We start from the raw sequence: 16563 nt of genomic DNA, 5'->3' as shown, positions 1-16563 counted from the left end.
GCCAAAATGTCAAAATATATATTGCCTGCAAAACAAAAGGGAGCATGTCCAGAAAAAGGCAGGGCACTTTCTCTCACTTCTATAAATACACAAGCTAATTCTATAAAGACACTGGCTAATCCAGCCTATATCTATTGCAGACAACTAGAACAGAACTGAAGCCCCTGAGCTGAGATGAAAGCACGTCAGCACAGACTTGCTAACATAAAACAGCATCTGAGTAATAGCAAGAAGAGCTGATGGATTGTAAACCATCTGAAAATGTACTGGGACAAAAAATAAACAAACTGCTTGCTCTTTAGAGTCCAGAACGTACATATAACGCTGTAACAATTTAAAGCATTCATCACCTATAAAAATAAAGGGAGACGTGATACTCTATGTCTTCACATTTAGATTTCAATTACACAAATGTCTTTATTATATAGCTAAGTTAGGAGGAGGTTCAATTACTGTTTTCACAGCTGGCTTACCATCAGTCTCGTCTGTCATATATTTCCCACCATTGTAAACATCTTCATTACTGAGCAATATTGCCCATATGAAAAAAAAAATGCTGTAACATAGAACAGCACTGCCAGTGATCATATAGTGTTCATGTGTTTTGGCAGTGCTGTAGTATCCCATTGTATATGTATATATAATGTATGTGTGTGTGTGTGTGTGTGTGTATATATATATATATATATATATATATATATATATATATATATATATATATATATATATATATATATATATATAATTTATATAATTTTGTTCTGTGATATTCTTAAATGTAAGTGTGTAAGACTGTTCTCTATTCTTTTTCAGGTTCAGCTACTAAATCAGGCATGTAAGTAAAAATGTTCTTCCATTAATAAAGTAGTAATAATATGGTTCCTTTAAGGTTATTATTCAGGTTTACTAATTTTACCTAAAAAGTTCATAGTAACCAATAGCTTAGGTAACGTGACAGTGTGATTCTATAAATAAACCCACCACCTTCATGTTAAGCAAGATTTTGCACAGGGAAATTAATTCTTCCATTCTGAGTATTTTCCAGAAAGCCTGTTATACAGGATTTCTGATAATATGTAAACAAAAGTAAATCCTGTCCTAAATGAAACGACTGTAATGTTCACATTTAAGTCAAAATGCAAGCAAAATATTGCTAATATTCAGCTTGAAATAATGAACTGGTTGGAACCAAGCTGCTTCAAAGTTATAGTGTGCCTTAAACAATAAACAGCAGCATGGTTTCCTGGTCTGAAATATATATTTTTTATATATTACCAATGTTCAGGGAATAATGCATTTACCTCCAGCCTAAGTTATGTTTTCTTTCAGCATTTCAGCAGAGCCATCTGCCACAGTCATAAAAACTGAGGAAACATCTGAATCCCAGCACACAACAGCAAATGGCATAATAAAGCAACAGAAGTCCACTACAACAGCAGTGAAGACTGAACCCAAAGAGACGCTGACCACAATGAGAGCTATCAGCAGGGAGTCCAATGTGCTGACACAAAGGAAAGCAGAGCCAGTGAAAAAAGGCTCTGCGGCAGAACCCAAGACGTCATTGGTTGACCCAAAGGCAGAGGTGAGAAGATCTGAGGTTCAGCAGAAGACATCGAGCACCATTACACTTCAGTCAGTAAAAGTTAATCAGAAAACAATGGTAGATGTACAACTAGCCCCTGATCCAAGGGTTGAGGCTACCAAGCAGGTGAAGCAGCAGGTGACAGTAGAAAGCAGAGTAACTTTCCAGGCAATCCAAGGTGTGACCAAGGAACCTGGGAAGCTGAGAGAAACCAGCAAAATAACAGCAGAGCAGAAATGGGAAACCAAAGGGTCTCCTCCAAGGTTCGAGATTCAACCACAAAGCCTGGATGCTCTGGAAGGTCAAGAGGTCACATTTAAAAGTAAAGGTAGGGAGCCAATGTTTTTATTTTGATCAATCTTTTTTAAACTGTTACAGTAAATGTTTTAAAATTAATGTTTCTAAGCACGGAGCTCGGTTCAGCATGAATCAATGAGATTTATTTTTTGCTGATAGAAAAGTCTTTACCCCAGTTTAGAATGTTAAGTAAACTTAAAAACAAACAACTGTAGGTGCTTCCATGAACTCGAATGTTATTAGTTGTTTTATTCTGCATTTGTAAAATTAGGTGTTTTCTGTCTTTAAAAATAAAGAGTTAATTAAAGACTGGGTTAAATAGTTTGTGAAAAGTCCCTGAAGAAAGAAATCTGATGCTGCATGTAAATACAGTATATTGCTTATATTCTTTTTTTTTTTGTTCTGTTTTATGTGTGCATTTTTCCCCACACTACATACTCTTAAGCCCTGGTAATATACAGGCACTTAATGGGTTTATGCATCTTAAGTAAGAGATGTTTGTATACTTAATCACCTCCAGCTACTGTACTGTGTTATTGGCAAGCTTCAAAGACTCAGATCTCAGTAGTGCTGGTATGAGAGGAATATATTATCCAGTCCTGTTTGAGAAGTGTTGGTTAGCTCTGCCCAAAAAGGAGCAGGAAACCTGTATGTACTTGAGACCTTTTTAAATTAAACCAGGCAGGCTGTGCCTCCCACAGCCTCAGAACTCAGAGCCTCATAATTGTTCTCATTTTAATACACTTTTTGTACAGCCATTAAAAGCATACTATCAAAGCATCTAATAGCTGCTTAAAATAATAAAAAGAAAAAAGAAAACAAGGTAGGTTTGCCAGTAGGATTTAACGCAGTTACACATCTTTCTTTTTTTGGCCTACTATATACCTCACATATATGGTTGCATGTTATGTTGTCTTGTTGGGTGAGTAAAGATTTTCCTACACAGAATAGGTGTAAATATCATTAAAATTAATTCTGATATGAGTAATACAACTAAACCCGAGGCTACGCTAACTCAAATTGAATAAATAATTTCACAAAAAAATCTCAGTAATGCCAACGAGCCTAATAACATCTAGTGGAGGTACAAGTAACACAATATTTAAATAAGTTCATATCTTTTTTTAAGTAACTTCTTTCAAAGTATTTGTCTATTTATGGTATTTTTAGTAAAAAATCAACCCTGTTTCATTCAGTTTCAGGAAGTCCACAACCTGATGTCAAGTGGATTAGAGATGGCATTCCCCTGAGGGGTAAAGCAGGTTTAAAGATATACGAAGAAGGTGGCATGTATTGTCTTTCCCTAGCCAAAGTCCAAAAAGATGATTATGGCCAATATACCTGCACAGCAATAAACAGCAGAGGACAGGCCTCTTGTACTTGGACTCTGAAAGTGAAAAGTAAGTAATCTCTTATGAAGGACACATCTTGTCTGTATGTTGAATTTTATTTTTAGACGCATTTTCTACAAACTGAAAATGATAGGTGTTGTCAAAATTTAGTCTGAAAACATTCTCAGAAAAATATATAGAGCAATATTAATTTGCTTCACCAAAAATGTATATATTTGTATCTGTGTATATCTATGTTTCTGTATATCTGTCTATCTAAAGACAGATGGATGGATGGATGGATGCAGGGAGACTACAGAAAGAATCATCTGACATAATTATTGTGTTAGACTTGTTGTCAATTTAATCTTTCATCAAAAAATGGAATAGCTTTTTGCCGAAGTACCTTTCAAAATAAGCTGTTACAGTGATGCCAGGTGTAGCGACTATCCTAACCATTCAGACCATTAAAGAGGAGACCCGAAGTGTTCCAGGTGGATGAATAAAATAATAAAACAAGACAAAAATCAACACAGAATCAGCAGTGTGAAAACTTTGATTCAATCACTTTAGATAGTCAAGGACCATTTTCATAAAATAATAACTCGGTGACTTGATACATTTTTATATTTGTTTGGCCCACTTCGATTTGTTACTTAACGTGTCAAATGAGGTAAAATATCCAAATAAAAGTTAAGAGAAATATTGTCTCGTGAAAGAATGAAGTGCAATACTTTTAGGCATAAGGATTTTTGTTCATTGCAAACCCTTATGATTATAGTTTATTATGTATTAATTTGAAAACGTATTGGTTCTGGTGCAGCCATTCTGAAATTGCTATAGTTGTGGCAGCTGAGGGCTGGATTCGACAGCTGATTTGGCCCTATACAGAATTAAAAGCCCAGGATAAAGATTTTATAAAAATACCAACTGTAAAACAAAATTGTATTTTTTTTGGACTACAACTTGGTAGGAAGATTTATATAATAAGCAAAAGCAAAAGCAGTAGTTTAATAAATGTTTTACTCCTCTGTGATAGCTTGTGTCAGTACCGAATATCCAGGAAGAAAGGATTTAAATCTCAAGCCGCATTCAAAATAAGCCATTTACAAAGACTGCACTGTCATTAATGAAACCTTTAACGCTGGAGCAACTGTGGAGGTAGGCACATAGCTAGCTGTTGACACTTGGCTTATCTATGAAAACGATGCAAACATAAGCCACTTAAAAGGCAGTCAATAAACATTACATCCTCGTTGGTTTCTAGCTCAACTCCATCCACATGTTGTGCAGCCTTAAAGCTTAACTGATAAGTAAAGGCTTATACTTAAAAGAAATAAGATACAATTCTGATGGAAAGCTGGGCTAGTACAACAAATAGTAGTATCATTTTGAAGCTTCTTTCAAGGGCTCTGCATTAATAAAATAATACATTTAAGCAAATGACAAATAGAATGATTGCATTACTTTGAGAATAAAAAATAGTCAACTTCTGGTTTGTCATCTCCATCTACTGGAGTGTGGTTGATACTGCATCAGATTTGTGTCTAATATAAAACACAGTTTGAAATTGTTAAGATTGAAAATATATAGATAAGCGTGTACAGTTTATGCACTGTCATTTGACTATTCTGCTCTCTCTAACAGATATATTATTTCTTACATAGACAAGCCCCATGGTGGTGTAAGATTTAGGATTAGGTAGGATTACTTTAGTTTTTATTTTAACCACGGAAATCCTGATTTGTATATATGAAAAGTAGTTTCAGTGGTGTGTTTAGACTTGTGTCCTCTCTAGTCATTCAAGCTACCTCCTGTGGTCTTTTTAGAATTACCCTTAATAAAAGGTAAGTGTTTGTGTTGTTTTTTGTTTAATAAATCATATTCAGACTGTACGTTCTTCCAATGGAAGGACACAGGATAGAGATCTTGCAATAAAAACTGGCTCAGGGTTATCACAGAGAGAGCTGAATAGATAATAGAGTTTATTATGATTTTTAATATTTAACATAATTGGCTACAAAATGGCTTTACAGTTAGTGAGCTACTCTTGAATTTGAACATTTGTGAGCCATTCTTACTTCCACGTGCATTTTTCCCTGTATGCTGGAAAACTATCAGACCCTGTAGGAAAATAGTAAAGTGTTTCTTATTAAGCAATGGTGCCTATCTTAGCAGCAGGACCGCTACTGAAAGTCACTCCTATTTCTTACAGTGTGTGACAGCTGAAAAAGTGAAACCGTTGGCTCATGGGACAACTTGTCAAGTTCTTTTTCACAGGAAATACTGTTGAACTTACTACTTTTGAAAAATAAAGCTTTTTATGAATGCACACGCTATCCAAAGACATGTTCCTGGACTGAAACACATGCCAGCCGCCATCATAGTGTCTCTGCTGCTGTAGTCAGACTTTGTTGTTCACGCCAGGGTCTATTAGGCAAGTACTTGAGGCCTTTGTGTGTGATGGTGAAACAGAGCAGAGTTTATTATTAAACTAACTTCTCTTCTTAAGCCATTACCATTTGAAGAGCTGAAACATGAATTTACTACTAGGTGTCTTTCGTTTAAAAAAAAAGAAACAATGTTCTGTGAATGTTCTGGGCAAAGAACAGTACAGTATCTGAAGATGTAAATATCCTGAATGCAGATTTCATCATTGACCGGACTTCACAGAAAATTCATTTTCAACATCCTTTCTGCTGTTGCAGCATATGGGCACCTGGTGGCGTTGCATTTTAAGTTAAAGTCTCAAAATTTCATATAGAAACCACTGTGAAAGCATTTGACAGCTGGAGGTAACTGTGTACCAAACAATTCTATTTAGTTTAAATACAAACAATATTTAAGAATATTGAATCCTGTAAATTGTGTAAATTACAGTCCTACAGTGGTAACTCAGAACCGCAATAACAACAACCAAACAAATACATGAACAACAGTAAGAAAATGCTCCTCATTGCTTTAAGCAGGGTAAATATATTAGATTAAAAAATGAATTTCATGGTAGTAACACTGAATGGACAGTATAGGGATGGGAATACAGCTAATGCTTTCTTAACAAACCAAAATGGCAGAAAATGTGGCTAATTGCATTTTTTTCTTAAAAGGCCCAATAGTGGAGGGAAAGGCCCCTTTTGTCACCAGTCCGTTGAAGGGATGCGCAGTGAGTGAAGGGCAAGATTTTGTGTTGCAATGCTCTGTTGAGGCCAAACCCTCACCTCAGATTACCTGGTTATTAGATGGTAAGTTGACTTTATGGCTAAATAAAGCCATGCATTTTAAGTCTAGGCCGCAATTCAGCATAAACATAAATCAATATTTTGTATTTCTTTGATTGCTGATTTATAAAACCGTGTTAATGGGGACCCCTACTGGTAGATGCGGTAAATTGGTCCAAAAAAAGAAACACATTTCCAGAAACATGTTTTTTTTTCATGATCATTCCCTTTATACAGCCTGAAAATGGAGTAAAGCATTAATATTGCAATATTGTGATAATAGGTTGTGAATAGTGATAGTGACTATATAGTCACATGATCAAAAAAGCTAACGCTTGAAAAATCTTCAATGATTGGCCATAGCAAAATGTTTGCAGTCTACTTTGAGAAATATGTTTCAGTATGAATCTCTGTTGACATCTCTGAACTGGAAAATGGGAGTTTGTTCAGGCCTCTGATATAACTTTACATGGGCTTCCAGGTGCATATGTGAGGACATCATGCGCGCCCATCTACAGCTATCATATGTGTGTCACCATAGCAACACTAGCAGACAGGATACAGAAGTGGTAGGTGATAGACTTAGAACCACAGTTATTGATGAAACATCAGAACAGAGCAGAATAATGACAACTTTTAAATGAAAACATCAAGTATTTAAGTTTATAGGCTACATTGCTGACTCTGAATGTATTTATAACAACAAACAAATTGGAGCTTTGTATATGTGACATTAGTGCAACAGAAATTCTTCACCAAATCAAACATTTCCTTGCCCTGCTAGATCAGGATATATATGAGATATAGCATTCTTTTTGGGAATGTAAAATATTATTATGGAAATAACTAGTTTGTCTTTGGAAATTGAAGCAAGCATTAGGAACTACAGTACTAAATTTATTTGTATTACTTTGTTTGGATACATTTTACAACAGTCACTCAGTATGAACCAAGAAGTTGCTTGAAGGTTAAGTTGTATCAAATAGCTAATCCGCAAATACTTGAACAGTTTCCTGTAATTTTGTTAAATGTTGTAAAAATGTACTGTCTGTAAAGGTTGACCAGCAGAGTCAGCTCAAGTACAATACAAATACCTAGTTCTTCTGCATGGCTGGAAAATATAGCTGGAGTTTTTAAACAAATATGAGGTTTACATCCATATAAAGGAAAAACATGCATTGCTCTCTGTGAAATATTACATCAAGCAGACTTGGCATTAGTTTGTACTCCAAAAGCAGACACTTGACTCATGTGGACAGATTATGAAATAACTACTTTTTAAAAAACAGTCCACTGGAATTAAAAGGCTGTGCTATCGTATTTAACAAGATAATGGAGATTTATATATATATACACAGTGCCTATAGAAAGTCTACACCCCCTTTCAAAATGTTCACCTTTTGTTGCCTTATAGCCTGGAATTAAAACATATATATTTTTCATTTATCTACACATCCTACCCCACAACTTCCAAGTCAAAAAAATATTATAGAAAAACTTATCCAATTATGATCTTTCAGTTTTGTATTTTTATATATATATATATATATATATATATATATATATATATATATATATATATATATATATATTTTTTTTTTTTTTTTTTTTTTTTCTCAAAAAAAACTTTTTTCCCCTTAACAGTGTGTAGTATGGTGTGTAGATCAGTGGAACAAAATCCTCATTTAAATGCATGAAACTCTGAGGCACTGACATAACAAAATGTGAAAAAAGTTATAAGGATAAGTAGCAATCAGAGGTAGCCAGGTTTAAATATCTTAGTATGTTTTTCATATGTCGTGCACTGTGACCCCCATCTGAAACAAAAACTTTGCATGGGGGCATATCAGCCAGAAGCAACTTACATCCCACCCAGTTAATTCCCATACAAGGCTTTGTCTATGGAAGTCCACACATTTAAAGGCTTAAAACAACAAGTTGCAGAAATAGTACCAAGGGCTTAAATATTGTGTAGCTCTTTAGAATACTATAACAGTTCTGCATGCGCTCTAAACTTATAATCTAGCTATACTGAGCATAAAGTTATTGAAGTTATTTCTATGCATGTAGCTCACTGTGCTACACCTGATTGGCTGAGCAATTAAAGGATATGTCATAGGTCCTTAAAATTTGGCACATGGCAGGTTCTTGTTAACAGTTTCAAATTCTAGCAATCCCCGAGTAGCTCACTGGTAAAAGCATGGCCACGTGGTGTGCAGGGTAAGTCATATAGTCAGGGGAGTGCCGGTTCTGCGCAGTTGGCTGTCTTCGTTGGGGATTTTGGAAGTGTAGCATTGGCTGTGGCTCTTCTGCAGGTTTCTCATCATCGAGCTACAGTGCACCCTACCGACTAGGCACCTAGTGAGCTCAGAGCGGTCATCTGCAGGGATGGCCTTTGTCATCCAGAGACCGAAAGCTCAGACATCTACTCTCGAGTTCCAGGGTCTAAAAGAGGAAACTGGCTCGGACGTGGGATCTGAGGTCAACCACTGAACCTTCGGTTCTCCTGAGCTGTGTGGGGAATTGCTGCAGTGAGGAGAAAAAATTATTGAACATTCTAAATTGGGGAGAAAATCAGGGGGCGAGATAACTGGGCAGTGAAAAAAATAAATAATTCAAATTGTTCATTGCTTTTTTGTTCGTGTCATTCCTAGATAACACTATCCAGTACGCACATGCAACTTTTGAAAATGGAGTGGCCAAACTGACAGTTCAGGATGCATTACCTGAGGATGGTGGTTTATATACCTGTGTGGCGGAGAACAGCTGTGGAAGAGCAACTTGCAGTGCCAAAGTAGTCATAAAAGGTAGGGCTAAATATTGATATTAAATTTTTGCCATGTTCTAGTTATGGTGAAAATCACTCCTAATGCTTGTTTATATGTATCATATGACAATGCAATGTGTATAGGGAATGCTAAAATCATTTAAAAAAATGTATCTGATAATTGGAGAGTGATATCTTAAACTCAGTAGCAGAGATTGGTTGGCCATTGTAGTAATTGTAGTTCAGTACTCAAACTGATTCCATTCTTCCATATTACTGGTTTAGACCACCACGGTTTACACCATGTAACCCTATGCTGAAAGTAATCAGTCTGCATCCAGATGTTTGATTTTTACAACTTGTCATTTCTACAACTAGAGACTAGTTGCTATTGCTGTTGTGATTACTGTATGCCTGTGGCAAAGTGGTTGATAGTGTGCAGGTGCAGGTGATTAAAGAACAGACAGACAATTGTAATCCAGGTGAAAAGGTTTGTTTTATTTATTTTTAAGTCCAGTGTCTCACAGCAAAACAAACAGTAAGTAATAATGACGGTAAGTAATACAGCGGCGTGTATTACATTTATAATCCACCAAACTGGTCCCAAAATAATAGTCCTGTTATTGTATCCCCACATTAAACACAAAACACATACACAGGTCCGGTTAGTGTGTGAATTAGTGATTGTGGTGCAGTACAGTTTTACAGTGGTACAAGTGAATTGCTGTTCTGGGTTTGTGCTGGCCACTGGCGACCTCTCGGAACATGTTAGCCATCTAGTGAGTACACTCAACAGTAAACAGTATAAACAAACACTTACTATTTATTTCACCAAACAGTACAGATCCTGCCAGGTCAATAACACAACTAAAAATGAAACAACAGATAACATTGCTTCGACCCCTATTTATACCATCACTCACCCCTTGGTAAATGATTGCAGCTGCTTTTTATGATCTGCAGCTGCTACATCATTTGTCCTCCGGGTCAATGAGTTAGTGTATTGAAGCTCTGTCTCTTTTCTACATGACCGACTTCCTTTTAACCCTCGGAACAAAGTGTCAGGCCAAGTAGTCCAGAGTACTCTGATCCCGTTACTTAGTGCCCTCACAGGTAGAGGGGGAGATTTACCACCGAGAATCTTTCTGTCATAATGCCGCTGATCACAAACACTATTCTCCATTTATTTTCTGGCGGATTGATTTGGAACAGTTTAAACATAGTTTGAACAATACCATTTGATAGCAATAGGACCCTTGTATAGGGCTTTACCGTTTGATAAGGCCCTTGTCGTTTTGTTTAATGTCACTGTGTACGTGTGTTTTTAGTATTGCTCCACAAAGCAGTAGCCAAAGTTAGCAACAGTTGTGGCAAGTTGATTTAGCAGCTGAGAATTAACAAAAAAATTTTTTTGGGTCATTTTCCATAACTGCTCGACTGTATACAAGCCTCTAATGCGTTCGAACTACTAACCGAGATTGGACATGTGCCATTTATAAAATATACTGCCTCTGTTGTGATAGTCAGCGCTGATTGGTCTGTTATTATGTTCAAAAGCCATGTAAAAAGAAGCAGTGCACTGCTCACACAGCGCATAAGATTCATAAAACTAGCCGGATTTATCATTGCACCAGTCGGTGCATAACACCCCTGTACTTGAAGCCAGGGGGTGCTGCCACACCTCCAGCTCCCCTGGTTCCCAAGTGCTAAGTAAGTTTTCTCTTTGAAGTCTCTTAGAAGGCTGTTGAAAATAAATGTTTTACTCTCTACAAGTTTCTCAGGGCGATAATTTAAAATGTATAAAAAAAAAACATCAAAAGTTTTAATGCCATCTGAGCACATTCTTTCATGAACCACAATCTTAACTGAGGCTATTATTTCTGACTTCCTTTATGGCCATTTTAAGTCATGGTCAATGAACGTCTTGGCTAGAAATGATATGTAGTTTATAGGGCATAAAAACAGAAATCACTCTAAAGACCAAATGCTAAATAAAAACCTCTGTTAGAGCGATACCTTTGTTAAGGCTTCATTGCTTTAAAATAAATGTTATTTTTATGTTCTCTGATGGCTTTTGGTATTAAATTGAACATCTGCTTTCTACATTTTTCATAGAATTTGTTATGTCGCAGATTCCTTTTTTTTTATATAGCAGATATGAAATACCAGCAGTTTCCCACACAGCTCTTTAATGTGGACGAGAAAGGGAGCAATATTCAATACACTTTTTATTTTATCAGTCTGATGGCATTTCCATGGAAACAAAAAATCATCTTAAATGAAAAACTGTTTTATGGTGATTTATCAGATGTTTGTAAATCTTCCCCGACAAAGAATAGAAGTTTTGTAAAATTGAAAAAAGTCAGAAAAAGACAAGATCAAATAAATGAAAACGAATATGAAAATTATAAAATTGATTAAAAAAAAAAACCCTCTTCTTTTTAGAGCCACCATAAAAAATCATAAAAAACGTTTGTCAACTGCACAACCAACTTCCTTCAAAACAAATAACACAGCGGGGGCTCCCAAGTGGTGAGCCAAGGATACAGATAATAATTTGGCACACTAAAACTGGGGTAAAAAAATTGGAGACAACTAAATTTATTTAAAAAAAAAAATAACACAGTACTGGCTGATGTTTATTTAGTCCTATATTACTTCATGAAAAATATCTTCAGGGAATATGCGGAAATATGGAAAATGGTCTTTAAATCAGGGAAATCTAAAAAGATAGACAAATTCATCCACTAGGACACAGTGGTTTTGTCAAAGCTCGCCATTATATAACCAGTTTCTCTGTTCAAACTTTCCTTAGACTGATCTTGCGAAAACTGTTCTATCTCAAACCGATGTGAGGCCTGTTAAACTGGTCTCAGGCCAATCTGAAGGTTTTAAGATTAAGATGTAATGCCTAGTGTTTCACTAGTTTATTTAGCTTTGTAAGTTGCAGAGAACACTGCTTAAGCTTCATGAAAAAAGCCCAGGCTGAGAGAGAGAGAAAGGCTGTGTCATCTAGTGGTTAAAGAAACAGGCTTGTAACCAGGAGGTCCCCGACTCAAATCCCAGCCCAGCCACTGACTCACTATGTGACCCTGAGCAAGTCACTTCACCTCCTTGTGCTCCGTCTTTCGGGTGGTACATTATTGTAAGTGACTCTGCAACTGATGCATAGTTTACACACCCTTGTCTCGTATCTTGTAAAGCACTTTGTGATGGTGGTCCACTATGAAAGGCGCTATATAAAAATAAAGATTATTATTATTTATTATTATCTGACTCCTGCTGTGATACCATATGTTTTGATTTGGGACATATTTCCATTCTGCAAGTTAGTTGTATTTTTTACCGAGGTGATAACAATATACCAGTAGTATAAAATCAGGTAAAGTTGGCTTGCAGAATTGATTGTTGATTGTTGATTTGATTTCTTTGATTGTAGAAACCATGTTGTCTAACTCGTAATTGTTTGTTCTTTAGTTACTGTTATCCTGTAAACATTATTGGAGCTTATCACAGATTCACCTGTTAACCTCTAAACCATGAAGGATCTACTATGTGGTTTTATGTAAAGCTGTCTAAGCCCTTTTTAATGTATCAGTATTTAAAATATATCTGAATAAGTTTTAAAATGTAAAATTGTATTTTAAATTAAAAAGTTGTTTTATTGTTAAACTATTTTCTCCACTGTGAGGTCACAGAAGATAACTTAAGATAACTTTGACTGGGTCAGGCACTTCACCAGAGAATGACCAATGCCGCTGTATGGTATAGGGAGAAAGTTCTGGTAAGCTGTGTCTGCTGAAAGCAAGGCCACCAAGGGTTTACAGAAAGCCTGACCTATTGAAAGTGGGCAGGGTTAAAAGGTTAAAAGCTCTGCGTCCCTGGAACAAGAGTGCAGCTGGGTATGTAGCCCCAATGGAGCCTTTGTACCAATGGGAGCCAGTGAAGAATGGACATCACAGGGGTGGCATGGGTGTTTAAGGGTTTTTTAAAGGGTTGCACATACTAATTTTATTTGCTTGTTCCTCAATATATATATATATATATGCCATAAAGTAAAGGGGAAGTTATACAATGCTGTGTGTTCAGAATGTACTACAGGGTGTATTAGTAATATTTTCATTAAAACAAACACAATATCCGTACATTATTTCAAACTCAAGATCAGTGTGGTTTTTTTTTTTGGTGACTTTTTGGCAAACAAATACATTTATGTTGAATGTCAAACCTTTATAAGGGCAAAAAATAAAATTTAAAAAAAAATTAAAAAAAACAGCAAGGCACTTATTGTTCTTCATGGCTCGTTTGACAGGTCAAAGTTAAATATTTAGAAGAGATTGAAATAAAGATAAACCGGAATACATATTTAAGGTTTGGAGAAAAAAATACCCTTATTTCCTTAATAGGTTTACATAACTTGTCAAAAACAAAACTCACTACTTGTGCTTTTCTGTTTAACGTACACATTGTGGAAACATATTTCAAAAGCCTTGGACCCCAGTCTGTGGCATGCCAAAATGAGAATTGTTTAAGGAAACACTGTATGTTGTCTGTTTGGTTTTCTGATGAGCTCTTTATGAGTTAAGTCCCTGTGTTCAGCCAGCAGATGTATTAGTCTTGTAACCAAAGGCTATAAATGGTAAATGTCAATGAGTGAGGATGGAAATAAAGCGTTTTCGTTTACTCATTAGCTTTCTGGCAGTAAAGAAATGTGGTATCACAGTCTTGCTGATTAAAATGTTTCAAGTGATTTCCTAAAATCCATTCAGACAAAAAAGCAATTTAACCTAAAGATTTTGAAACTCCTCATTAGGGTTTTTTTTTTTTTTAATGAAACATTAATTATAGAAATTAATGGTGAGATTGTGTCCCTGTCTACTTCTGGCATCACCCAATGTTGTGATCCATGTTTTTTACTGGTAGCGGCAGATACATTATTAAGTAGAGAGAATTAAGTGAATGATGTTGTAGCTTGTATTTATTACTTTTTTATAATCTTTACATTTTTTTTTTTTTGCTGTAGAATCGCTTGGTTTGGTATCCCTTACTCTTCTTAACATTCCAAAGTAAAGGCTATTGATGTAACAGTAACAAACTCCGACATAATCATTTTTCCTGTTTTCAGTAATTACCAAAAAAAAAAAAAAAAAAATACAGTTAGATCATTTTTGGGCTTTCAGAGTTGTTGTTTCATCCTTTATTCTTAAAATAGTACTAGTCCCCTCAGCTTTCTCTCAAACCCTAATTTGTCTGGTTCTTTCCTTGTTCCCTTGTTTATCCAACAACAGTATCTGTTGGGAGTGTTGATCCTGACTTCTTAAACTTAAGATAATACTGTAATGCTTCACAGTTTGCTTTTTGAAATTGTCCTTGCTAAATCGTCCATACCTCAACCTCTGTTACAGACATTGTGCATATTCTAATCCCAATAAATGACACAATGACACTTGGTCTCAATAAATCTACACATTTCTGACCAACCCTGTCCTATATGGAGAAAGTGTATATACAGGGTTGAATGCTTGCATTTCTCTTTTGAAACCAGTCTGGATTTGCTTGATAGCATCTCTCTGTGTTTCCGATTGGGGCCACTTCCAGTTATATGTTTGTATTGGTAAGAAATTAATTTACTAACTATATAATCACCCTTCTGACATTTTTGGTTCAAAATCATCCAAAATCATCCAATTTAACTGGTAAACCTCCAGGACTGTGAAAAAAAAATCTAAATAGTTAAATGTCCTGTTCAGTAAGTTAAACCAGAAGAGCTTGGTAGAGTAAGTGGATTTGCTTCATGTTGTGCTGAAATTGCATATTCATTTGTCTTTACAATATTAAATATTAATCTACAGCTCTTTTCGTGTTTTCTTAAAAAAACCTAAATGTTGTGTGAGTGAACATGTACGGCAATAAATACTTGCCTGGCCAAGAGGATGTCCTGGTCTAATGCCTTTACAGAGCTGGGCAATCTTGTTCTCCATTTAAACAAGACCTTTGTTATGTGTTTGATGTTTTTGGCATGCTTGTTTTGTTTAAAAAAAAACAAAACAAAACAAAAAACACATTGTAAAATAAATATATTTGCAAAAAATGTAATGTTTTTTTAAAAACAACCACATGGAGTGAAAAGTAACATTTACAAACTGCAAATTGACTTTATAGTAAATAGTGTTCAAGTTTGACATTTCTGTTATCTGTGCTTGTCTTTATGAAGGCTGTTAGTTGTTATGGAGAGGAGAGCCTTTGACCAGCTCACTCTTTCATTCCAGTTCTGTTGGCATGGCTTTGGATCTGCTTCAGATCACTAAGCAGTGTTTCCTCAGAGCTGGTGGGATTCTGAGGAAAGTCAGAGGCATTTCCCAGAAAGAGATTCAGCTAAACCAAGGGGAAATATGAGCATTCTCCTCTTTTTGTTTGATGTTTTCTTCGCTATGTCTGAGATTTTGTCCTTGAAATTGGTCTGATTCAAACACGTGATCGGTAACTGAGCAAGCTTGGAAATTAGTGCTTTTCATACTCAGTATGTTGGTTCTCCACCAGGAAAATGTTTATTGAGGAGTTGCCCGCAGAATCGTTCTGGTAAGTTTAAGAGTGACAGTTCTGCTACTGTTGAATTACAGTATCTTCTGTTTTGTGTACTGTCCATCTGCCAAAGTAGTGAAACAGAGGAAAGGAAATGTAAATTGGTCAGGAACGATGCCAACATATTTTTTTAAATCTAAGAATCTGTTAAGCATGCCATCAGTGTTTTCCCACAGCAACACACACAAAAAAGAAAAACCTTCAATGCCCATGAAGTAATTCAGACAAAAAACATTTTTCTTACTGTTACTGTACAATGTCATATAATTATAATATGCTAAATAAAGAATTTAATAGAATGACGAAGCTGTAATTTTAAAGAAGCAAAGAAAAATAGTGTTCTGTTTATTTTGATGACAGTGAAAAGGTTCAACTACAGTTCTGTACAACTGTCGGTTGCGCTAAGGGATCTTTTGTAATCAGTGTTATTCCTGTAGGCAAAATTAGTTTATTGAACTGAAAAATAGGTTCTCTCCACTGTGCCCCCACAAAGAGTCGTAAACCACACAACTCTGTTGTAAGCAGTCCAATAGTACATACTGTACTGCCAGTTTTATATTTATTCCCTGCTCATAATTTTAACAATTACTTAACAATGTGCTGACATCTGGAGCAGAGTCTACATATTACCCTCAGTGTTACAGTAGGTTCTGTCAATTAGAGTGTATAGTTTCTGATTGTTTCTGATTTAGCACACCCAGATCATCAAGGAGTTTATAAAGAGACTATCATTTGCATAAAATAGAAAAAAGTAATGTAGCTAAAAAAAAAAAAAAATTGGTTTGG

The 16563-nt window shown here is 35.6% G+C and overlaps 1 protein-coding gene across 3 annotated transcripts in view; it reads left to right on the top strand.

Annotated features, from left to right (window-relative positions):
* LOC121322302 (myosin light chain kinase, smooth muscle-like) overlaps positions 1-16563 on the top strand; it is a 74054-nt gene that overhangs the window by 30921 nt on the left and 26570 nt on the right. For 2 of the 3 annotated variants that reach the window (XM_041262084.1, XM_041262085.1), the window contains exons 7-11: positions 814-835; positions 1330-1910; positions 3076-3279; positions 6318-6452; positions 9083-9235. In XM_041262084.1, coding sequence (XP_041118018.1) covers positions 814-835; positions 1330-1910; positions 3076-3279; positions 6318-6452; positions 9083-9235 — 1095 coding nt within the window. The remainder of the gene's footprint in view (positions 1-813; positions 836-1329; positions 1911-3075; positions 3280-6317; positions 6453-9082; positions 9236-16563) is intronic. The other variant, XM_041262086.1, reaches the window with a different exon arrangement.

Source organism: Polyodon spathula, chromosome 10 (assembly GCF_017654505.1).
Source record: "Polyodon spathula isolate WHYD16114869_AA chromosome 10, ASM1765450v1, whole genome shotgun sequence".
Classification (NCBI taxonomy): domain Eukaryota; kingdom Metazoa; phylum Chordata; class Actinopteri; order Acipenseriformes; family Polyodontidae; genus Polyodon; species Polyodon spathula.
The sequence above is the reverse complement of the archived record's forward strand: the minus strand, read 5'-3'. Positions and strand labels throughout refer to the sequence as shown.